Source organism: Carcharodon carcharias, chromosome 19 (genome assembly GCF_017639515.1).
Source record: "Carcharodon carcharias isolate sCarCar2 chromosome 19, sCarCar2.pri, whole genome shotgun sequence".
NCBI classification, from domain to species: domain Eukaryota; kingdom Metazoa; phylum Chordata; class Chondrichthyes; order Lamniformes; family Lamnidae; genus Carcharodon; species Carcharodon carcharias.
In genome coordinates this window covers 35,649,064-35,675,381 of record NC_054485.1, presented here as the reverse complement: position 1 = coordinate 35,675,381, position 26,318 = coordinate 35,649,064, and the positions used below count along the sequence as shown (strand labels likewise).

At 42.5% G+C, this 26,318-nt stretch overlaps 1 protein-coding gene across 1 annotated transcript; it reads right to left on the bottom strand.

Annotated features, from left to right (window-relative positions):
* Positions 1–472: 472 nt before the first annotated feature.
* On the bottom strand, positions 473–23,499 carry LOC121291103 (tissue alpha-L-fucosidase-like). Its single transcript, XM_041212159.1, has 8 exons — positions 23,123–23,499; positions 20,282–20,416; positions 19,088–19,225; positions 17,063–17,168; positions 14,658–14,858; positions 7,861–8,048; positions 4,660–4,759; positions 473–1,093 (listed from the first exon to the last, which is right to left on the bottom strand). The coding sequence occupies exons 1-8, from the start codon at positions 23,476–23,478 to the stop codon at positions 953–955; spliced, it is 1,365 nt and encodes a 454-aa protein (XP_041068093.1). The 5' UTR covers positions 23,479–23,499; the 3' UTR covers positions 473–952.
* Between the last annotated feature and the right edge of the window lie 2,819 nt (positions 23,500–26,318).

Here is a 26,318-nt window from a genome sequence, read left to right as displayed (position 1 = left end):
CTTTAATGCAACCAAGGGCTTCAGTGCTAAATAGTTCCAATCTATGTCTCACTACAGCACGGATGATCATATGAGAAGGAGCATTACCTTGGGGAAACAAAATCACTGAAATGTGAACTATATGTGAATTAAACCCATTTTTTAAGCTGATGTCTAGCTTGGTGCTGCAGAATTAATTTGTGTATGTGTGTTCCCCTTGTTGTACAGTTCGATCTTTTGGAAGTCAGTATCCAAATCTGTTCATCAGCAGTCACTTTAAACAGAAATATTGAGAGGAAAGAAACTTGAAATTGGCAGAACAAAACCAAAAAATGCTGCAGTGCACGAATTGCTTGCAATTAATTTTTAAAAGGGGCCGCAGATGTGAGATCCATTCCTAATAATTACCTTGTGCCAAATAGTTGGAGTTTTCAGTTTGGAAATGCAGCATGGGGGATTTCTTTATAATAAATTAACAAAATCACCTTATTTATAGATTCTAAGTTAAAAGTTTTAATAACATAAGGCCTTTGGTATTTGTGCTACCTTATCCATGTAAGGAAGGAAATCTTTTTAAAAATCAACACAAAAGCAGAAAATAATGTTTCTACATGACTGCATCACTTAATAAAGGAATTAGTGAGATTGATAAAAGGAGCTCCGGAAAGCCAAAAGGTACCCCCAAAACACAGTCAAATTCCACCACTAAGCCTTGCAATGGGTGACATAAGCTGTGATCGGCACAATGACCCTATCACCATCATTTTTATCCATCCATGTGGCACTGCCAAATCGAATTTCTGATTAAGTTATCAAAAAATAAAAATCACTCTGATCTATAATACAAAAAAATTGAGTCATACTAATTTATATTACAAATTTTAAAGCAATTGCTTTGTCAAATAGGTGCAAAGTCGCTAAAAATCATTTTCAAGCCAAAAGCTACTTCAAAGGACCGAGCTGCTTCTCCTGATTATGAAACTCCTTCGAGCTTCACTGTCCAACCATTTTCCGATGGGAGAGTAAACAGAGAAATAGAGGACAGGAAGACAAGGATACCCTGCCCAGGAGAACTCTTCCATTTCAGAGGCTCGGGGATTCCCAGTATTGTCACCTGGAGACAGAACACAAGGATATGAAGCAAAAGGACAATCAACACATCAAGCTTGTTTCTTCCCCAAACCAGATACAATCCATTTCACCACAGAGTCTACACAACTATTTAATTTCCTGAGGAAGCTTTTATAAGTCTCCCCCAAGCCCCCACCACCCACTCCCCCCACCCCCCCAACCCTATTTCCCACAAGTAACTCCAGGACTCACAATTTTCATTCGAACCTGTGCTCAATATTCCTCAACTGTCACATCATTATGGTGGTTGATGAAGATGGTTAATGAAATCATCAAGTTTCATGCAGCATTTTGTCTCTAACCAGATTCATCTTTTTGACTTTTGACTAATATATAGCCAGATATATGGAGATACTTATAATTTTTGAGAAAGGTTATCTTGTCTAGCATTAACTATTTGAATTGGGATTCTGTTCCATGAGCAGATTTATCAAATCTCATTCATCTGCAGTGATTACATTTCAAAACTGCAAGCTTTCCTGAGCATGAGAAAAATTGGATGGGTTCGATAAGATAAATAGGGAACTAATAGAATGACTGAAACCTGGCTAGAGAGGATGAAAGGGAACAAATAGAAAAAAGACTCGCATATAGATAGTGATTAGCATGACTGTTGGACATCTCAAAACAAAAACAAAAACAGAATTAGCTGTAAAATCTCAATGTGCTTTACAGCCAATGAAGTACTTTTTAAGGTGTTGTTGTACATGTAATGTAGGAAACAGCAGCTAGTTTATGCTCAGCGACAAATACAAATCTGATAATAACCAGATAACCTATTTTTTTGTGATGTTGGTTGAGGTGCAAATACTGGACAACTCCCCTTCGAAACCATACCTTGAGACCACTTAGGTCTGCAAGCAGGCACATGGGGCTTTGGCTTAACATCTCATCCAAAAGACAGCATTTCCAATGATGATGATGCTCCCTCAGCATCGGCCTGGAGTGTCAGCTTGATTTGTGTGCTCAAGGCCTCAGAGTGGGACTTGAGCCTGAAACCTTATGATTCAAAGACAAATGTGCCACCAACTGAGCCACAGCTGACACACAGGCTAGCTTACGCTTGCTTTAGGGAGATAAGAAAAGAAAGGAAGGTCTACAAGATGACACAGTTTATCAAGGAAGGTTACTGAGTACTGCTGAAAAAAGAAACATGTCGAAGCTTTTCATCTTATACTCTTCAGGACACCTCAAGAATACCAATATGGCAACGCCTGTACCACAGAATTTTAATGGCATAGGAGGAAGCCATTCAGCCCATCACGTCTGCACCAGTTCTCCAAATGACCATTATGACCTAGTGCCATTGCCCTAACTCTTCCTCATGCCCCTGCACATTGTTTATATTCAAATAATCATCTAATGCCATCTTGAACGCCTCAATTGAACCTGCCTCCACCACGCTTCCAGGGAGTGCATTCTGGACCCGAACCATTTCTCGTGTGAAAAAGGTTTTTCTCACATCACATTTGCTTCCTTTGCAAATCACTTTAAATCGTTCTTGATTCTTTTACGAGAGGGAACAGCTTCTCCCTATCTACTCTGTTCAGCCCCCTCAGTCAGAGTCCAGTTGCCAACCAATCAGCACTCTCTTCACATACAGTATAACTTGTCTTCCCCCTATATTGATATTCTTGCAAAGTGTCCTGAAGAGTGAAAAACAAAACATTTCAAAGCATGCCTCATTTTACAACAATACTCAAGTTCTGTACTACCAAACAACTATTTGAAGATTACTGAGAGGAAAGAATTGGGGATTAGCACAGAATCTTCTTCGGTGGATCTAGAAAGTAGAAAAGGGAAACAAGTCAGTGGCAGGAATAATGAATAACATGGAGATGAATGTACAGTCTAGAGAGGTTATAAAGATTAGTAATATGGCCTCAGTTGTGATCATAATAGATTTTTATCTTCCTGACATAGATTGGGATTTGGGATCAGAATGTACAAGGTAATGTACTTCACAAATCTGACGGAAAAGGGACACTGAATTGGCTCCTGGCTAATAAGGGTATGCCAATAAGCCAAGTTTAAGTGGGAGACCATTTAGATCCCAATGAACATAATATCTGTTTTTTTTTTATATATGTAGCAACAGGAAAGCTAAACCAACATGGAAAGCATCAGGAGATAGAAAGGGCATATATATTCTGAAATATCCTGGGAAGAAATAGGAAGTAACAAGGCAAAAGAACTGGAAAATTCAAGTTAATGAACTACCAAGAAACTGCTGAAAGATCTAAAACAGGAACAATTAAATGAATATAGAAGGAAATATAACAGACAATAGCAGAGTGTTCTTTAAGCAACTCAAAAGCAAGAGCAAACCAAAGCGATATATTGGATCAGTCAACAACAGCAAGGGGTTGAGGGTGGACAAGGAGGTGGCAGAATGACTAGATCATTACTTTGTGATTTTTGATACCAGTCAAAGATGGGATGTGCGAGGGTTGGGGGCGCAGAAGAGAAAGAGATATCTGAGTGGAAAAGGAGTATGAGGGAGATTTCAGGCTGCAGTACTCTGAGTATCACAAGAGAAGGTAAAACTATTATAAAAAATTCCTACAGTAAAATAAAAATTATAACAGTTATTAAAAAATGCACAAATTCCAAAAGGCATTCAATACTCAAAAGAGTTAACAAAACAGGAGATAACTGGAAACAACATTAACAGGCACTTATATATCATAAAAGGTCCCAAGATGTTCCACAGGAGCTTCATAAAGCAAAATCTCAAACTGAGCCACATAAGGGTATTAGCATAGATAATCTAAAGCTTGGTCAAAGGATTAGGTTTTAAGGATTGTCTTAAAGGAGGAAAGGGTGGAAGAGGAGATTAGGGAGCGAACTCCAAAGCTTAGTGTCCTGCCAGCTGAAGGCATAGCTACCAATCATGGAGAGATTAATAGTGGGGATATTCAAAAGGCCAGAATTAGAGGAGTGCAGATATCCCAAGAGAGCTGTGGGGTGGAAGGAGATAGATAAATTTGAAAGCAAGGGAAGGTTAAATGTGTGGTGTTGCTTAACCGGGGGCCAATGTAGATCAGCGAACACAGAGGGAGGTGGGTGAACGGAAATTGGTGCGAGTTAGGTCAGAAGTGTTTTGGATGATAAAATTGTGGAAGGTGGAATGTGAGAGTAAGGTGTGTTTCCAGTGGCAAGAGAGGAACATGGCTAAAGATCAAAATGTGAAAGTGAGACAAAGGAATAGAGAGGATAAGTACAGCGTATAAAAAGCACAAATAGTGGATTAAACAAGACAAAAAGAAACAGACAAAGAAAGATAACGGAAGGAATATCAGACAACTCAGCTTTTTTTCTATCCAATCTTGGGACAATAATTGCAGAACCCAAGTAACATATTTGCATACTTGGCAACTTTCTTGATAACTACCAGAGGCAAAATCATCCATGGAATTTCACTACCTGCTGGTCCATGGGATTAACAGTCATCATGGATCAGTATGTTGTCCAGCTCCTCTTGCAGTTGTAGGTCAGATAAAGGCTAAGAAACACAGTCACCAAAGGAAATAAATCCTAAGCACTTACTTTGGTGCTCGATGAGCTCTTTGGAGATTCCAGTTTCAGGACATTATCAGTGGGCCACTTTGTGAACACGGCATAAACTGAGGATCCCTTACTAGTGTACCTGGGGGCAAAGACACATCACAAAGTTAAACACTGAATTCAAAGCAGAGACTTGTGGGAAATGAGACAAAAAAAAGCAGCAAAGTTGCAACACATTAATATTTTTACAGCAATTGTGACCTGCTTGATTATTTGATTACACAGTCCACTAGTGAACTTGCTTATTTCATAACTTTGTTTTTGTTTTTCCCTTGAAAACACAACAATAACTTGATTATTTAGCATAACTTGTGCTGGATTTAGGCTTTACATACACATCATACGTCAACACTGAACGTTGCTATCTCCAAGCTCCAGGCATTACTGAACTCAAAAAATCTGTTTTTCAGATATTCAGTGACAAAGTCTCACAGGGAACATGAGTGTTGAAATTGTGCAAAGGTACATCTGAAATTCGATACCACAGTTCCAAGCAGGTCCTAGGAAACCCACAGATGTGGCATCACTTCCACAATACTGATCTTCATCAATTGCACACAGGTGCAGTAACTACAGAATTTGACACTGTCCTCGGGACATTATCAACACTCAGGTCATAAACCATAGATCTTTAGCTTTAGTTTTGTAGACCCATGGCGGGAATCACTTTTGAAAAATTTCCTTCAAAAGTAATGATCGTTGGGAAAGAAGCAGCATTACAGAATCTGCTGCTACACAGCCAGCACTTCTATGAAAAGCTGCATGTGAGCTCTCTTGATGCCTGTTGGTAACTACACTGCCTGGTGTGAAATACAAGACCAGCAAAGACCTAAGATTGATATTCAAATGCTATACTAACCCCAGTATTACAACTGAATTTTGATATCGACATTGGAGAGCATGCGAACATATGAATTAGGAGCAGGAGTAGGCCACTCAGCATCTCGAGCCTGCTCCACCAATCAATAAGACCATGGCTGACCTAATTTTAACCTTAACTTCCTGACCTAGTTTTAACCTTAACTTAACATTCCTACCTACCCGAAAACCTATCACCCCCTTGCTTATCAAGAACCTATCTACTTCTGCCTTAAATATGTGCAAGGACTCTGCCTCAACCACCTTTTTGAGGAAGACAATTCCGCAACCCTTTGAAAGTAAAAATGTTCCTCATCTCTGTCATAAATTGGCAACTCCTTATTTTGAAACAGTGGCACCAAATTCCAGATTCCTCCACAAGAGGAAACATCCTATCCATATCCACCCTGTCAAGTCCCCTCAGGATTTTATATTATTTCAGTCAAGATGCCTCTTACTCTTTTAAACTCCAACGGATACAAGCCGAGCCTGTCTAACCTTTCCACATAAGACAACCCACTCACTCCAGGTATTAGTCTAGTAAATCATCTCTGAACTGCTTCCAATGAATTTACATCTTTCCTTAAATAAATAGACCAATACTGTACAGAGTACTCCAGATGTGGTCTCACCAATGTCCTGTATAACTGAAGCATAACTCCCCTTCTCCAGTATTCAATTCCCCTCGCAATAAATGATAATGTTCTATTTGCTTTGCTAAGTACTTGCTGCACCTGCATACTAACCTTTTGTGATTCATGTACTAGGACACCCAGCTCGTTCTGCATCTCAGAACTCTGCAATAATTTAGAGAATATGCTTCTTTTTTATTCATCCTGCCAAAATGGACAACCTCACATTTTCCCACATAATACTCCATTTACTAGATCTTTGCCCACTCCCCTAACCTATCTATATTCTTTTGCAGCCTCCTTATGTCCTCTTCACAACTTACTTTCCTATTTATCTTTGTGTCATCAAATTTAGCAAATATATCATCGGTCCCTTCATCCAAATCCTTTGTATCAATTGTAAAGAGTTGAGGCCCCAGCACTGATCCCTGCGGCATACCACTTGTCACATCCTGCCAACCAGAAAGTTACACCCATTTGTGTTTCCTGTTAGCTAGCCAATCTTCTATCTGCCAATATGTTACCCCCTACACCATGAGCTTTTATTTTCCACAATAACCTTATCAAATGCCTTCTGCAAATCTAAGTACAGTACATCTACCAGATGCCCTTTATCCCTAGCACCTGTTAATTCTTCAAACAACTCCAATAAATTAGTTAAACATGATTTCCCTTTCACAAACCATGTTTACTCTGCCTGATTACCTTGAATTTATCCAATTGTCCTGTTATAAAGTCTGATAATACCTTCTAACATTTTCCCTATGACAGATGTTAAGCTGGAACATATCAGTATGTTGCTGTGGAAACACAAATGTCAATCCACAAAGATTACTTTGTGAACGTGTTTCTTTTTCCAATATTCATTGTTTTTATACTTTTGTTGACCATGTATTATGACACAGCCAATGGTAAAGGCTGAGTTGTTCAAATCCCAGAGGGAAACTTGAAACAACTGTCATAACTCAGTTTTGCAATTTGTACGTTTTGAGATGCAGGCTTTGAATTCAGTAGTAATAAGACCACCAAGTCTCAAGAGGGTTTTATAAAACTAAACTAAATATTTGTTAATACAAGGAAAATTGAAAGTGCATATATGTCTACAAAATTGCAAATATAATAACTACAAAAATCCCCTAATTAATCTGATTCTCAGTTAGACCCCCAGTAAGGAACAATAAAGCCATTGATTTAAACAGACACCTGACAAAGCACACCCTGGACTGACACATTCAAAATGAGTTTCTTTCAGCTCTGGGTCCTTGCAGACCTTCAATAACATTACAGACATTAATATCCCTTCTTGGCACATGATTCTTGTTCTTTGTTCAAATCCTTCCCTCTCTACATCTCACCTTACATCCCTTCTCACCTCTGAAATCCTCCTTGTTCCCCACACATTCCACCGCACCATTAATGACTGCTCCTTCCATTACTGTGCACCTGACCCTCTGACTTGTCACCTCTTTCCGACTCCCAACCTCTGTTTTTCTCTTTCTTCCCTTCTGCTTTGTATCTACTCTTTGTCCATGGCCCTCTCTGTATTCAGCTATATCAAAGAAATGCAAGTTGTTTTCCACTTCTTGCTTTGTCTTTAAGCATAAAGTGCAAGTGAAGGTATCTACGAAGAATTGGGCAATAAAGTAAGGGAAAGAGAAACAGCTGTGTTATATTTAACCCTGATAGACTTTACCATACGTTCGTAGAGTTCTCCTTCTGAACTCGCCATGGTCTTGATGCATATATTGCTTCACCATTAACATTTAGCCATTGTCCCATAGCTTCCAGCCTTTCTTGGAAAATGACAGGGATAGTCCCTTCTTTTGTCGGACCAATATTAAGCAGCAAGTTGCCTCCATAAGACACTGTGTTCAGCAAATTCTGTCAGAGAAAAAAAAGTTAGCGAGATAGAGCTATTGTCTACATTATCCTGTTCCTGTTTTAATCCTTGGCATCATAACAGTAATGGCACACATTTTGTTGACAGTTCTATAGCACCCAACACATTCAGAGAATTTACTGTGTTGCCATTGTCAACATCATTTCAGTCCCTGCTGAATAAGTAGCCCTAATTTCTTATGATTAACATTGACGAAAAAAATGTGGCAAACATTCTTCAATTCATTTGCAAACCCTATAAACATTGGTATAAATCATGTCAAAACACATAGGCCATAATTTTTGGGTTGGCGAGCGGAGGCAGCGCCCACTCGCTGACGCGTAAAATGACGCACGGTGATGTCAGGCGGGCGTCATTTAGATTTTCAGTTCGGCGGGCGCACAGCAAAGTCGGCTGCATGTTCGCCAAACTGTCAAAGGATTATTTGGCCTTTTAAATATCAATTAAACTAATAAACTGATCAGCCCATCCAACCTTAAGGTTGGCGGGCAGGTGAAGAGCCCAGGCGGCATTCGTATTTTTCATGGAACCTCATCCATGGACGGGATGAGGTTTCATGAAGGGTTTATAAATTAATTAAATGTTTTCATTAATGTTCATTGACATGTCCCAGTTCATGTGACACTGTCACATGAGGGCACATGTCTTAAATTTTTTCTTTCCTTTTGAGTAGGGCCCATAAGGGACTAAGGGGGCAATCTATGGGTGGAGCCAGAGGACATTGCTAAAGTGCTGAATGAGTATTCCACATCCGTCTTCACCCAAGAGAACGAGAATGAAGGCATCGAACTCGGGGAGAGAGGCTGTGAGCTTCTTAAGCAAATTGATATAGGGAGTGACAATGTGTTGGCAGGCTTAAAAGTGGACAAATCTCCAGGTCCGGATGACTTATATCCCAGACTGCTGAGGGAGACAAGGGAGGAGATCGCTGGGGCTCTGACCCAAATTTTTAATTCCTCTCTGGCTATGGGGGAAATGCCAGAGGACTAGAGAACAGCTAATTTGGTTCTGCTACTTAAGAAGGAATGTACAGATAAGCCAGGGAACTACAGGTCAGTAAGTCTCACGTCAGTGGTAGAAAAACTATTGGAGAAAATTCTGAAGGAGAGTATCTATCTCCACTTGGAGAGGCAAGGTTTCATCAGGGATAGTCAGCATGGCTTTGACAGAGGGAGGTCATGCCTAACAAATATGATTGAATTTTTTGAGGAGGTGAACAGATGTGTAGATGAGGATAGTGCAATTGATGTAGTCTATATGGACTTCGGCAAAGCCTTTGACAAGGTCCCATATGGGAGACTTATAAAGAGGGCAAATGCACATGGGATACAGGGTAATTTGATAAGGTGGATTCAAAATTGACTAAGTTGTAGGAGACAGAGGGCGATGACAGAAGGATGCTTTAGTGACTGGAAGCCAGGGTCCAGTGGCATCTGTGCTCAGTCCCCTATCATGTCATTTATATAAACGACATAGCTGACAATGTGGGGCATAGGATTAGTAAGTTTACGGATGACACAAAGACTGAACGGGTGGTTAATAGTGAGGTTGCGTGTCTTGGGCTACAGGAAGATAAAGAAGGGCTGTTCAAATAGGCAGAAAAGTAGCAGATGGAATTTAACCCTGAAAAGTGAGAGGTGATACACTTTGGAAGGAGTAATTTGGCAAGAAGTATTCAATGAACGGCATGACACTAGGAAGTTCTGAGGAACAAAGGGACCTTTGTGTGTGTGTCCATAGATCTCTGAAGGCAGAGGGGCATGGTAGTGGGGAAGTGAAAAAGGCATATAGGACACTTGCCTTTCTCAATCAAGGCATAGATTACAAAAGTAGAGAGGTCATGTTGGTGTTGTATAGAACCTTGGTGAGGCCACAGTTGCAGTACTGTGTGCAGTTCTGGTCACCACATTATAGGAAAGATGTGATTGCACTGGAGGGGATGCAGAGGAGATTAACCAGGATGTTGTTGGGGATGAAACATTTAAGTTATGAAGAGAGGTTGGATAGACTTGGGTTGTTTTCACTGGGGCAGAGAAGACTGAGGGGCGACCTGATCGAGGTGTACAATATTGTGAGGGGCGTGGACAGGCTGGATAGGAAGCAGCTGTCCCCTTAGTTGAAGGGGCAATCACAAGGGGACACAAGTAACATAAGGAGGTTTAGGGGGGATGTGAGGAAAAAGGTTTTTACCCAGAGGGTGGTGATGGTCTGGGATGCACTGCCTGGGAGGGTGGTGGAGGTGGGTGTCTCACATCCTTTAAGAAGTACCTGGATGAGCATTTGGCAGTGCATAACATTCAAGGCTATGGGCCAAGTGCTGGTAAATGGGATTAGATAGGTAGGTCGGTCAGGTGTTTCTCACATGTCGGTGCAGACTCAATGGGCTTAAACTAAACAAAAGTGCGCAGGCACCAACTCAGGGAACCTTAATTGGCCCACCCGTATAAAATGGCGGCACGGACCCGATCGGAGACGCCAATCGGGTCCCCGCCCGCCCCCACTCAAACCCCCCCCCCAATTGGGGGAAAGTTCTCCCCATTGTGACAAAAATGCTCACTCATCTCTTTCAGCTCTTTTCTGTCCCTAAATAAAAAATAACTAGTCAGACACTTTATCCTATATAAACGATCCCCCTTTAAATGTAAAGATTTACATTTTGCCACTCATTATTACAGCTCATCAATTTTCTCCCCTCTGCCTTTAAAGATGTCAGCTCCTTGTTCGAGCTGATTGTCAGGAACCTTCAAAACCCTTATGGTTATGTGCGAGTGGTGATATGCAGCATCATAAGAACAGAAGAAATAAGAACAGGAGTCGAGCATTCAGCCTCCCGAGCCTGCTCCAAAATTCAACAAGATCATGGCTAATCTGCTTGTGTTTTGAATTCCACATTCCCATCTACCCCCGACAGCCTTTGATCCCCTTGCCTAACAAGAATCTTATCAACCTCTGCCTCCACCGCCTTCTTAGGCAGAGTTCAGAGTTCTCCGAGATAAAAAAAATTCTCCTTATCTCTATCCTAAAAGGGCGACCCCTAATTTTAAAACAGTGCCCCCTAGTTCTGGACTCACCTACAAGAGGAAACATCCTTTCCACATCCACTTTGTCAAGGCCATTCAGGATCTCGTATACTTCAATCAAATCACCCCACACTCTTCTAAACCCCAGTGTTAACAAGCCCAGTCTGTCCAACCTTTCCTCATAAGACAACCCACTCATTCCAGGTATCAATCTAGTAAACCTCCTTTGAACCGCCTGCAACACATTTACATCCTTCCTTAAATAAAGAGACCAAAACTGCACATAGTATTCGAGGTGTGGTCCCACCAAAGCCCTGTATAACTGAAGCATAACACGCTTACTTTTAGGTTAAATTCCTCTCTTAATAAAGGAGAGCATTCCATTAGGCTTCTTAACTACTTGCTGTTCCTGCATACTAACTTTTTGTGACTCATGTACTGGAACACCTAGATCCCTCTACATCTCGGAATTTTGCAGCCATTCTGCTTTTTTGTTCTTCCTGTCAAAGTAAACAACTTCACACTTTCCTATGTTAAACTCCATTTGCCAGATCTTTGTCCACTCAGGTAAACCTATCTGTATCCATCTGCAACCTCCTTATGTCCTCTTCACAACATACTCTCCTACCCGTCTTTGAGTCATCAGCAAATTTAGCTACCATGCCTTCAGTCCTCTCATCTAAGCCATTGACGTGGATTGTAAAAAGTTAAGGCCCCAGCACAAACCACTGTGGGACTCCACTTGTCACATCCTGCCAATCCGAGGAAGACCCATTTATGCATAATCTCTGCTTTCAGCCAGACAGCCAAACTTCTATCCATGCTGAGAGGTTACTGCCTACACTATGTGCTTTTATTTTCCGTAATAAGCTTTGACGTGGCGCCTTATCAAATGACTTCTGGAAATCCAAGTACAGTACATTTACAGGCTCTCCTTTATCTACAGCACATGTTATTCCTTCAAAAAAACTCCAATAAATTGGTTAAACATAATTTTCCTTTCACAAAACTATGCTGACTCTTCCTGATTGCCATGAGCTCTTCTAAGTGCCCAGCTATAACCTCCTTAATGATCAATTCTAACAACTTCCCTATGACAGATGTCAAGCTAACTGGCCTTAGAGTTCCTGTTTTCTGTCTCCCTCCCTTCTTGAATAGAGGGGTTATATTTGCTACTTTCCAGTCTGATGGTACCTTTCCAGAATCTAGCGAATTTTAGAAAATTAACACCAGCGCATCGACTACTTCATTAGCCACCTCTTTTAAGATCCTAGAATGTCGTCCATCTGGACCCAGAGACTTGCCAGCCCGCAGCTCCAACAATTTGCTCAGAACCATTTCCCAACTGATTTCAATTTTACCAAGCTCCTCTCTCACTTTCACCTCCTGATTTGCAGCTAATAGTGGAATGTTTTTTGTACCCTCTATAGTGAACACATAAGCAAAATATTTGTTCATTTCTTCCGCCATTTCCTTATTATCTACTACTAACTCCCCACTGTCACTCTCTAGAGGACCAACACTCACTTTACTTACTCTTTTCCTTTTTGAACAACTGTAGAAACTCTTGCTATCCATGCTTACATTTCTAGCTAACTTCCTCTCATACTCTAATTTCATTCTCCTGGTTAACCTTTTAGTCATTCCCTGCCATTCCTTATATTCTGACCAATCATCTGTTCTGCCACTCAGCTTTGCGGAGTTGTACACTTTTTCCTTAAGTTTGATGCTTTCCTTAACCTCTTTCGTTAACCATGTATGATGGATCCTCCCCTTAGAATTTTTCTTTACAATAGGAATGTACTTATTCTGAATACTCTGAAAAATCCCCTTAAATGTCTGCCACTTCTTCTCTATTGATCTTTCCTCTAGCCTAGTATCCCAGTTCACTTCAGCTAGCTCAGCTTTCAAGCCCACATAGATGCCCTTATTTAAATTTAAGATACTAGTATTAGACCCATTCTTCTCTCTTTCAAACTGGATGTAAAATTCAATCATATTTGGTTGCTGTTACCCAGGGGTGCCTTCACTCTGAGCTCATTAATTAATCCTGTCAAATTACAAATACCAAGTCTAATATACTCTTCTCTCTGGTTGATTCCAGGAAATGGTACTCTAAGAAACCATCTCGAAAGCATTCTAAGAACTCCTCCTCCTGGCTACTACTGCCAATCTGATTTTTCATGTTTATATGTAGCTTAAAATCACCTATGATTATTGCCATCGCTTTATCACAAACACACACTCCTTCTTCTTGAATACTTTGTCCTACATTGTGGCTACTGCTAGTGGGCCTGGGGACTATTCCCACTACTGACTTATTTCTCCTACTATTCCTCATCTCCACCCAAACCAATTCTACATCCTGATCTCTTGAACCAAGGTCATCTCTAACTATTGCACAAATGCCCTCTTTGATTAACAGTGCTACCCCTCCACTTTTACCTAGCTTCCTAATTTTCTTGAATCTCATGTACCCGTCAATACTCAAGACCCAATCTTTGTCGTCCTGCAGCCACATCTCCATAATTGCTTTCAGATCATATATATTTGTTTCAATGTGGGACATCAATTAGTTTACTTTAGGAATGCTACGTGCAGATTCAGAGCCTTCAGCTTTGTCTTTTTGTTACCTTTGTAACCTCTAATCTTGACTGATGATGTATTCTTAGGTTTTACTTCTCTTTGTCCCTTTCTGTCGTTCTCTGACCCTCATTTCTCACGTTACTATTTTGCTCTCCTGTCTTGACTCTACACCTTGAATTGCTACCTCTACCCAAACTTGATCCCTCACACCTCTTGTGTAGTTTAAAGCCCTCTCTACTTCCCTGGCCAGGCGATTTGCCAAGACACTCATCCCAGCACGGTTCAGGTTAAACCGTCCCAACAGTACAGCCCTCACTTTCCCCAGTACTGATAACAGTGCCCCACAAACTGGAACCCACTTCTCCCACATCAGTCTTTGAGCTATGCATTCATCTCTCTAATCTTATTTGCCCTGTACCTATTTGCATGTGGCTCAGTTAATGATCCAGAGATTATCTTAGAGGATTCCTAATTTGGTACCTAGCTCCTCATACTGACCTCTTTCCTCGTGGTACCAATGTCATTGGTACGTATATGGACCACAAAAACTGGATCCTCCCCCTCCCACTGCAAGTCCCTCTCCGGCCCTGAGCAAATGTCCCGAACTCTGGAACCAGGCAGGCAACACAGCCATCTAGACTCTCGCCCCTCGCTGCAGAGAACAGTGTCAATCCCCCACACAGGTTATTTACCATAGAGGCATCACTGCTGTACCCAACATCCAATGCACTTTCAACATAGGATGCTTCTTGACAATCAGAAACACCATTCCCAAATTCAGAAAGATTCAGGCCAACTGAAACATCCTGGCACAGGCTGGGTAATAACCTGGGAACATTCCTGATCTGAATAGTTCAGCTACTCATTTGATAAACTCCGATTCACTTGTTGACAAGCCAAGCACACACCGAGCTCCATTGCACATTCACATGAACGTGTTACCATTCTAGTAATGTTCACCATTAATTAATCAGGAGTACGTACAGTGATGATGGATGGCAAATCCATCAATTCATTCAAATGCATGTTTCTACGATATCCCCATGACCTTTTGTCAACCGAGGTGCACTTCTCCCATTTGTGGTTTGGCAACGTGCTCGGGGTGTATTTGTCCGCACAGTTGAAGAAACCGCCATGTTTACAACGACAGTCGGATCCCCAGCGGTCATTGATTACCACAGTATCCTAGCAACAGAGATAAAGGAGCAGATCTTTATATAGTACCTTACAAAACCCTCCAACGTCACTAAGCACTTTACTTTCAACTCAGTACTTCTGAAATGTAGTTACTGTTAAGTGTAGGAAACATGGCAGCTAATTTATGCACAGCAAGATCCCAAATCAGCAATGAGATAATGACCAGATAGTCTATATTGTGTATTTACATAATCTTGGTCAAGGGATTCAGTCCAACAATTTCAGGTCATGACCTCTACCCATCATTTTTGTCTGGATCGCACCATTTAGTGATCATCCTGCTACTCCCACTTACCCCTCCTCCAGACGCATTTTTTGTTTCTTTACTTTCCCCATTACCATCTCCTTGGCCTTGCACCATCATCCCTTTTGACATTTAATCTCTCCTGCCTTCTACCCAATCCCAGACCTTCCCTTTTGTTCTGTCCTGCCTCCCCTCACTACCCCTTTTTCCCTACATTGCATTCCCTACATTACAGGCAGGTTTTTCCAGTCGGCCGACACATCAAATGATGCGGGGATACATCAGGCGTGTGTCCTGACATCATTCCACGTCACTTAGACTTTCAGTTCGGCGGGTGTGCAGCCAATTCGGCTTTAATGACCTATTAAGGCCATTAATAAACTATTAACTTGATTGATGGACCTGCCCGTCCAATCCTGGGGTTGGTGGGCAGGCCGCGGGCCCAGACAGGCTTCGGAAAAAGCATGAAACCTCATCCACGGGCAGGATGAGGTTTCATGAGGCATTTTAAATATTTATCAAATGTTTAAATAAAAGTGAAGGACATGACCCAAATCATGTGAGAGTGTCACATAAGGGGACATGTCAGGGAAATGTTTTTATTACCTTTCTGTCAACATCTAAATCACAGCCGATTTCCTAAGGCAGCACTTTGCCTCAAGGAGGTCAGTGTGCTCATTCGCACACATACCCGAAAGAGCGCAATCCCGGCTGAGGGAAACCACCCGCGCACCACCACCACAGCCCCCCCCCACCCACATAGGGAGCACATAGCGCTTCCTGGCAGACATCACGCTGGGCGGGCCTTAATAGACTTGCCCATGTAAAATGGTGGCGCCCTTACAACCGGTGGTACCAATCGGAAGGCCGGCCACCAGGGCCCACTCCCACACTTCCCCCCACACCCAACACTCCCCCGCACCCCCTCTGCCCACCCCCCCTCCCGCAGAGAGGAGAAAATGTTTCCCTGCCTCTCTCAGTATTCCCAGTTCTGACAAACGATCATCAGCCTGAAACATTCACTTGGTTTGTCTCGCCAAAGAATTTGACAAATATATATGATTTGGAAGTCAGAGGAGGGTGGTGGCAATCGTTTCAGTCTGTATGCACACCATGGGATGTGATGAAAAGTAGCTTCCTGGGGAAATAGAGACCATTCAGAGATTACAGAGCACACAAAGGAAGAACGGAGTGGACAAAAAGGAGACAACTTTATGTCTCCGCATCTGAGGGACACTTGGAAAGGAAAAGCAATGGATCCTGCTGGAGGTAGGAAGCTACAAAGTGAGCATCTCTAATGTGGAGAAAACTCAAAGCTAACACAAAGGGTGCTGTAATTGACAGGTTAACATGGGTATAAAGGCAATCCAAAGAAATAGGAAGGGCACTGAGAGTCAGAATGCTTTTTGAAATGGGACATTTCTCGCAAATTAATACAAACTTTGGAAAACTCAAGCGGTTCATAACACAGTTCACCAAGACAGCCACAAGAGACAGTGCTCACCTTAGGCTGGTATCTGTCAATGACACAGAATTCCAGCATCAACTCAATAGGCTGAATGCTTTACTTATGTGCCATTATGACTCTACAAAACATACAAGGTGGAGGTTATACCATCCCTGAGGGTGGGGAGGGAGACACTGGCCACAGGATGGCCAAGTTTAACATGAGCTGCAAACAGGAACGCCCAGAACCAGAAGCCAAATATGTAATTTTAATACAGCTAAATTCAATGCAATGAGGGAACAAGTAAAGCAGCTGGATGGTGGGAGGGAGGGCAGTTGTTCAACAAGGGAAATGGGACATCTTTAAAAGATATGATGCTGAATACGCAGGGTAAAAAAGAATAAACTCAGTTTAACAACCCTGAGCCAAATAGATTAACAAATTAAATGTGAGGTAATTATAATTCTCGGTAATGATCTTATAAATATTGACAATGAGTACCTTGACGGGGCTATCATTGTAAAGCCAGGCCAGAAATTCAGTGGCATTCCAGTAGGAACCTGGTGCTTCCCAGTCTCCATCTGACCAGATTACATCCGGTTTGTACCTGTCAAGGGAGAAGAGACAAAATTCCTAGTTATTCCCAGAGTGTGACCATGTAAAAAACAGAGCCAATTTATCACTAACAAATGCAGTCTTCTTAAAAAAATGGCTCTGATCATTGATTGTGCTGGCAATTTAACCAACTCTAAATGCAGCTTTTATATTTTTCCTGAAACACAAGATGCTTCCTGTGTTCCCAATAGCAGGATTATTGTCACTGGAGAAATTGGTGCAGTGTTTGGCGTCTATTTTGAATGGTGTTAAAAGCTAACCAAAAGGAATTACAAAAAATTATACCACCTTAGCTATAGCCTGGAAATTACACTGTGCAATATTATTGTGCAATCACCACATCACGTGCCTGAAATGATTCTGCTGTTATCTTAGCAGGGAACATGATAGGGTCCCCCTTGTCCTCACTTATCACCCCACCAGCCTCCGCATTCAAAGGATCATCCTCCGCCATTTCCGCCAACTCCAGCATGATGCCACCACCAAACACATCTTCCCTTCACCCCCCTTATCGGCATTCCGTAGGGATCGCTCCCTCCGGGACACCCTGGTCCACTCCTCCATCACCCCCTACTCCTCAACCCCCTCCTATGGCACAACCCCATGCCCACGCAAAAGATGCAACACCTGCCCCTTCGCTTCCTCTCTCCTCACCGTCCAAGGACCCAAACACTCCTTTCAAGTGAAGCAGCACTTCACTTGCATTTCCCCCAACTTAGTCTACTGCATTCATTGCTCCCAATGTGGTCTCCTCTACATTGGAGAGACCAAACGTAAACTGGGCGACCGCTTTGCAGAACACCTGCGGTCTGTCCGCAAGAATAACCCAAACCTCCCTGTCGCTTGCCATTTTAACACTCCACCCTGCTCTCTTGCCCACATGTCTGTCCTTGGCTTGCTGCATTGTTCCAGTGAAGCCCAACGCAAACTGGAGGAACAACACCTCACCTTCCGACTAGGCACTTTACAGCCTTCCGGACTGAATATTGAATTCAACAACTTTAGGTCGTGAGCTCCCTCCCCCATCCCCACCCCCTTTCTGTTTCCCCCTTCCTTTTTTTTCCAATAAATTATAAAGATTTTCCTTTTCCCACCTATTTCCATTATTTAAAAAAAAAGAAAAAAAATTTAAAAAATACCCCCACTAGAGCTATACCTTGAGTGCCCTACCATCCATTCTTAATTAGCACATTCGTTTAGATAATATCACCAACTTTAACTTTAACACCTATGTGTTCTATTGTACTATTGTCGTTGACATCTTTTGATGATCTGCTTCTATCACTGCTTGTTTGTCCCTACAACCACACCCACCCCCCCTCCACCTCTCTCTCTCTCTATCTCTCCGCCCCCCCACACACACACCTTAAACCAGCTTATATTTCAACTCTTTCTTGGACTCGAACTCAAGTTCTGTCGAAGGGTCATGAGGACTCGAAACGCCAACTCTTTTCTTCTCCGCCGATGCTGCCAGACCTGCTGAGTTTTTCCAGGTAATTCTGTTTTTGTTTAGGGCTACTTAACCATTTGGAAAGAAAGGAATTTGTTGTTTTCCCATACTAATACCACACTGTATAATTTCCAGGCAAGTTTACTTACTTGGGGACAGCACGGGGACCTTTCAATTGAGATGGCGGAGCAGATAATTCTTGTCCATTTTAGAACGAATTCAGCTGAAAAATTCTCCCATACCTGACATGTCCCTCTCTCTCTCTCTCCCGTCCAACAGCAACACCATTTAGACTGATGATCCCAGCCACCATTAGGATTTGAAATACTTTCAAGTCTACATGGTTAAGGCAGAGAACTGAATTGAGTCTGAAGTTAATGCCATCACCTGTGCATAAACTCTGTGTTTCAGTAATGAGGTGAGCTCACAGACAATACTACAGAACTGCCATATTTCATTACCTCATGACCAATTCGTACAGCTCTGGTAACGATTTTTCCACAACAAATTTCTGGGTCTTGAAATGGTTCTTTTTATCATACAAGTAGAATGGATGAAACCAGTCAAGGAGAGAATGATACACTCCATAATACAAATTCCTGTTGCAACAGAAGAACGTTTGATATATTAAATTTCAAAGTTCATTTCTTTTTCAAAGTTTTCATACATTATGGGAAAAAAAATGCCCAGCAGTGTAAGATTAATAGTGAAACAACCACTGTGGGTATAAATAACCTCGGGAGCAATCTTATTCTTTTTACAAGATCAGTAGGGCACTAGATGAAGAAAACCTGGAGTTCACAGAGCATTTGAGAATCCACAACATTGTGCGGAACAACAAAAGATTCAGCAACCAGCAAATGAATGCCTCAAATGCATTGGCTGAGACTGTGTGGAGGGAGGAGGTAACTGTTGAGAAGGATAGGTGTACATCAAGTAGTCAGAGAGTGGGCTTTTAAGAGTGCTTGTGGGACGTTCCAAATTTACCCAGGCCATTATCCCCAGCAGTGCATTTCAATGGCTCAGACTCACAAGTAATCCTCATTCATTGAGAATAGGAAACTCAGCTAAACGTTAATGGTATCTCCTAACACACCACTCCCCACTTTCCCTTAACTAATTAAATGTATTAGCTTTGGCATGCATCTGCCATCTGAAATTTCAAAAGCTGAAAAATGGAAATGCTAAACTTCAAATTTATCAGCAAGTTTCACTTCAGTTCTCAACATCAGTCAGAGGATATTCCGGTTGAAGTTAGAAAATGTCATAGAAATAAATTGATGGTTAAATAATAAAATAATAATAAAGTAATGATTATAAGACATTGCTTTAATTTTATCTGACATTTCTGTCAATACAAGAATTAAAACAAAATCATATCATCACAAATACAGTTCAATAATTGCACGGATTCACGGCACAGGAAAGTCTATGCACATTATAACAAGTTCCACAAATTCCCAGAGAGCTTCCAGCTTTGTATTAAACATTTGTGAAGGTATTATTGAACAAACCCTGACCTGTATCAGGATGGTACATTTCAGAACCGGTCTGCCATATTGTGTGGGTTTAGCATGGGTTTTCACTGTCAATATGCATCAGTGTGATTATAAATACACTGCAATTTCCCCAAATGCATAACATTAAACACAAACCTTTTTCGAACTGCAGCTGCAAGGTCACCCACCAAATCTCGATGTGGACCTGTATCAATTGAGTTCCAGTTCCAGGACACAGGTGATCCCCAGTTTGTGAATCCTTCATGGTGTTTGGTTGTCAGAACCACATACCTGAAATCACAAACCACAAACTGTTGAGAATCGACACCAATGTCCCTGACACTTCTGTATATTATTATTGCAAACTAAAGTCAGTCTATGAGAAGCAAAGGGTTCAAACGGAAACAACGTTGCACAAATTAATATACAAACAAAATATTGCGGATGCTGGAAATCTGAAATAAAAACAGAAAATGCTGGAAAAACTCAGCAGGTCTAACAGCATCTGTGGAGAGAAAGAAAACAGTTAACGTTTCGAGTCCTTACGGTTCATCTTCAGAGCTAAAGAGAAGTAAAAATGTAATGAAATTTATACTGTATAAGGGGGTGTGGGACAGGTGAATCTGGATACAAGGCCAGTGATATGTGGAGGCAAAGGGGACATCGCCAAAGATATCATGGACGAAAGGACAAAGGGTAATGATAGTGATACTGGCTCTGTTAGACCTGCTGAGTTTTTCCAGCATTTTCTGTTTTTGTTTCAGATTTTCACCTCCTTTAAACAGCATAAATTTCATCACATTTTTACTTCTCTTTAGCTCTGAAGAAGAGCCACAAGGACTCGAAACGTTAACTCTGTTTATTTTTCTCTCCACAGATGCTGTTAGTCCTGCTGAGTTTTTCCAGCATTTTCTGTTTTTGTTGCACAGATTAATGTTTGACCTTCAATTCAGATTTTGTGTTCAGCTTTTAGCAAGTATTGGAAAGATTTTCTTTCTACCAAATTTTTTTCCACCCTCGGACCACACAAGTGACATTAAGAAATACATACTGGAATACTTCCAAAGGGGGTCTGGTGTTATAAATGAGATTAATGCATTGAAATCCATTGAAATCCATGGTGGAGTTTCGAGTTTTTTCAATGCACAGCAACAAATCTGCAGGAAGTATGCAGCAAATGAACAGATTTAATGTGATTTTAGAGGCTATTTTGGTAACTGAATGTAGATTTGCAAACAATTGCAATATGGGGACTATGTTCATAGAAAACACCAGTCTATTACTGGGATGTAAAAGCAGTCAATTCTCACCTGAAAGACTGCAATGCCAATGCCTAAAATCCACTGCAGAATAAAATCAATCTTCTGACTGTGTCGCAAATATATAATGTTTCTGACAAAACATTACAGACACATTAAATAAACAGAACATTCTAGCTATCACAGTGAGGCATGAAGAGAGGTGATCCTCTACACATCAATAGGACAGACTTCAGTTTAAACAATATATTATAACGATGATCTTCATTACAAGAGGATTTGCGTATAGGAGTCAAGATGTATTACTGCAATTATATTGAGCCTTGGTGAGACCATACCTGCAGTTTTGGTCTCCTTACCGAAGGAAGGATGTATTTACTATAAAGGGAATGCAACAAAGGGTTCACCAGGCTGATCCCTGGGATGCAGGCATTGTCCTATTAAAAACGATTAAATAGACTAGGCTTTTATTGTCTAGAGCTCAGAAAAATCAGAGGTGATCTTTTTCAAACACACAAAATCCTTACAGGGCTCAACAGGGTTCATGCAGGAAGGATGTTTCCCCAGGCTGTGGGTATAGAATTAGGGGACACCATTTCAGAATAAGGGCCAGGTCATTTAGGACTGAGATGAGGATGAATTTCTTCACTCAAAGGGTGGTGAATTTTTGGAATTCTCTGCCCCAGAGGGCAGTGGTGACTCAGTCATTGAGTATGTTCAAAACTGAGATCGATAGATTTATACATATTAAAAATAACAATGAATACAGGGACAGTGCAGGAAAATAGTGTTGAAGTAGATCAGCCATGATCTCATTCAATGGCAGAATGGGCTCAAAGGGCTGAATGGCCTACTCTTGCTCCGATTTCTTACGTTGTTATAAAAATAATGGTTAAAAGCAGTGGATTACAAAGAAACTACTCTTAACCCCAAAACAGATTCAGATGCAGTAATCCTATTTACAATAGCGGAACCCATTTGGAAGTACTTTCCTGTATCTCATACATCCACCATCATCAATAGGTTTTATTACAGCATCTAATAATGAGCCCCGGACAGAGGGATTCATTTGGGATCAGGTTTGAGGGAATACAGAATCAATTTGTTTTGGGATGAGGGATCGAAAGTGTTAACAGATCTCTGCCAGAGCAACTTCTCTGTTCTCAGAAACTGGTGGACCTGCTGTGGTTTCAACATTTTCTGGATTTAATTCAAATTTCCAGCTTTTAAACTCTGTCACTCTGACTAATTTACTGAAGAAATAATTCGTGGAGCTTGCTTCAGTTTTCACATTGTGGAAGGAAGATACAATACCAAAGCAGGGAGGGAAGCTGGCAAGAAACGAGCAAAGGTAAGCAGGGAACCACACCCGGAAAACTAGCGGAATAATATTTGCAGAAATGTAGCAAGTAATTATGTGTCCCATGGCGAAAAGTCATGTGGTGCGAGTCTCACATGATCAAACCTCAAAGAGATGCCGGCAGCCAGAGTTCAGCAGACCTGCTGAAATAGGCATTAAATATGACTTTGCTAGTATTGACCATACCTAGGACAATGAAAAGAAATTGCTGCCGCAGTGTCGAGCGCTATGATTATTTGAGTGGCAAACACTCTTTTTGGTTTAAAATTGTGACTAGTTTTGTTGTCTGTCAACTCCATAAGCAGCACTCAGTAAATATTAACTTCCGCCACTACTCATTCATAACATTTTCTGGGTATTGGAAGTTTAATCTTGTACCTGGCTCCGGATTTCTGAATCACCTCTGCCCACTGATCCGGATCGAAGAATTCCGCGGTAAACTCTGCGGCGAACTCGGGGTACGTGAACCCCGCTGGGTAGTTCTTTTTCATAAAGTCTACATATTCCAGTTGCTGCACAGCTTTCCAGTTCCACCAGAACCACTCGCTCCCGAAACTGGGCACGGAAAAGACACCCCAGTGAATGAAAATTCCAAATTTACTCTCGTCGTACCAGGAGGGCAAGGGTCTGCTGTCCAGACTCTTCCAGTCCGGCTGGTAGCGGCGATCGGGAGCAACACCTGGCCATAAAATGCCAGTAATACAAATACAATTGACAAAACTCTTCCACCCCATGATCAGCAACCAGCCCCACTGTAATAGCTTGGGCGGAAATTGTCTCTAGCGTTATTTCCCTCTTAAAGGCTACTCTTGAAGTGGTGCAACAAATGTTCCGATTTTATAATTGTTTATAATAAATTGTTTATTTCCAAACTGCCAGTGTAAATATAAAGCACCCATCTCCAGACTCGCAATTCTTTTGACAGCGATTCTTATCGCTGTTGAATATTCGAAACAAAATATGATCGTCAGATACAAATTAGCCTTAAAGTGGAAATGCCTCCTTTGGAGAGTGAGAAAACTTCGAGGTATTATTTTCATACTAAATGATGTTGCTTTATAAGTAACAGCGCGCTGTGTTCAGGGTGATGTAAATAATTGGATGGGATTTTCTATGCCCACCAGCGTCAGGCGTGTTTGATGGCGTGAGTGGACAATATGGCGCATATGGTTTCACAAAGCCTTGGAACCAGTTTGCGATCATCCTCTCGGGCCGCCAATGGCAGGCCACATTTCCCACCAGGAGGAGTCAGGAACCTCATTGTAATACATCTGCATATCATTACTAGGCCAACCCGCCAGAATCATTCACCAGTCCGCTGGATCGTCCATTTTTCCTGCTGATGTGTACAACAGTACATATAAGGTGGGCTGCACTTTGAGGGGAACTCGGAGCTGAGTGCACAGTAACAATGTGCAGCGCCTGCCAGGGTTGTCTATTGGACTTCAAGCTTGAGGAGCGGTGGGAGGGCTCAAGGGCAGCCCTGCCATTGAGGCAACTTGTGTGGCGTTGCGGGGGGTTGGGGGGCAACAGCTGCCTTGCAGTTGAGGCAACTTGGGGGGAGGGGAGGCGCAGTGTCAAGGGCAGCCATGCCGTTGAATAAAGCACAAAATTGGGGGGGTGGGTGTAGGTGAGAGAAGTGACCACCCACCGGGGACACCTTGTATAAAAGTGACCATTCGTCTTCAACTGACACAGTTCAAATGCAGCCATTGATATGATTGCAGTTGGGCTTCTGGCTTATCTGCCCACTCAAGCAATGCAGAGCCTTCAAAATGCCACCAAGTGCTCCAAAGCTTTTCACCACCCCCCACCACCGCCACAGATTGCAAAGTCATGAACATTTTAGCGGACTACAGAACAGCTGGACAACTGCAGACACTGTACAATCTCCTTGCGAAAGCTGGCCATGGAGCAGTCACTGCTGGAGGCACTCACAGCCTCTTGCACTGTCATCATCCTGGTTTGGACCAGTCTCCCTGATGGTTCAAGCTAACAGTGCAGCCCTGCAGTGTGGGTTAGGAGAATGCCTGCACCTGAGCTGAGAGCACAGCATGCAGTCCAATGGGCAGAGCTGCCGCCAATCGGTCAAGTAGAGTGGGGCGGAGGTGGGTGGATCGGAGGTGGGTGGGGTTTTGGGCAGCCACGCAACGCAGTAATCTCTGGCCATCCAAGTGGTGGCCAGCACTCTCCAGGAAGCGTTAAGGGCTATCACACTTAACCAGGACAGGTTCATAGTTCACCCATGCTAACTATGTGTCTCTCTTTTACCCTGCAGGAGGAGTACATCAGGATCATGGAATCTGGTGAACTAGCTGTATGCCTGATGGCCTACAGAGTGCAAAGACGATGTAGGAGAGAGCAACTGAGGCTCCTGGCTGTGCAGAGGCAGGAGCAGCAACCTTAGGAAGAAGGGGTGGCTGGGGCTCCTGCACATGCCACCGAAGAGCCACAGCGAGCTGTCACTTGTTGGCACCTAGTGACATTCAGGAGGTGTCTATATCCCCTTTTTCCTCCAGATGACTCAGAACCAATGTTGCCAAAGATTGCGTATGTCTAGAGAACTGCTCGGTCACATCTGCCAGTTACTGCAGGATTTTGCGCCACAGGAACATGCAGCGCATCCACTGCCAGTGGCCATGAAAGTGACTGCAGCGCTCAATTTCTATACCAGTGGCTCCTTTCAGGGCTCCTCTGTGGGATACTGCAAGCCTCCACCCACAAATGCATTTATGAGATCACAGATGTCACCTTTGTGAGGGCACACAACTATGAGCATTTTGCCCAGGACCAGGAGAGCCAGGACACAAGAATGATTGGATTCACTCAGATCTTGTGCTTCCCAAAGGTGCAGGTTGCAATTGACTACACGCATGTGGTGCTCAGATCTCTGTCGCAACAGGTGGTGAACTATATCAACAGCAAGGGCTTCCATTCGCTTAATATGCAGCTAATGCGCAGCCACCAGAAAAGCATCCTGCACGTCTGCGCAAGGTTTCCAGCAAATGTGCACGACTCCTACTTCCTCAGTCAGTCACAGATCCCTGAAGTCTTCCAAGGTCCAGAGAAGTTGCAGGGTTGGCTCCTTGGGGACAAGGGCTACCCACAGAGGCCGTGGCTGATGACATATGTGCAGCGGCCTCAAACTGCAACAGAGCGACAGTATAACAAGGCTCATGCTGCAGCTCACAGCTTGGTGGAGCAAACTATTGGGATGCTGAAAATGAGGTTCTGGTGCCTGGATCGGTCTGGTGGTGCCCTGCAATATAGTCCATAGACAGTGTCACACATCGTCGTCGCCTGCTGTACCCTTTATAACCTGGTGCTGCAACAGGGAGAGGAGCTGGCTGAGGAGATGGAGGAGCTGCGGGTCTCCTCCAATGAGGAGGACACTGTTGGGAATGAGGGTGAGGAGGTCCTCGAAGGCAAAAATGATGGAGATGAAGCCCTCGCATAGGCTAAACAAGGCAGGCACACTCAGGAGGCCCGAATAGCTGCTAGATTTGTGGAAGATGATGACAACATGCAGTGAGCGGACACCATAGATCCTCACATCACAGTTGTGAACGTTTGA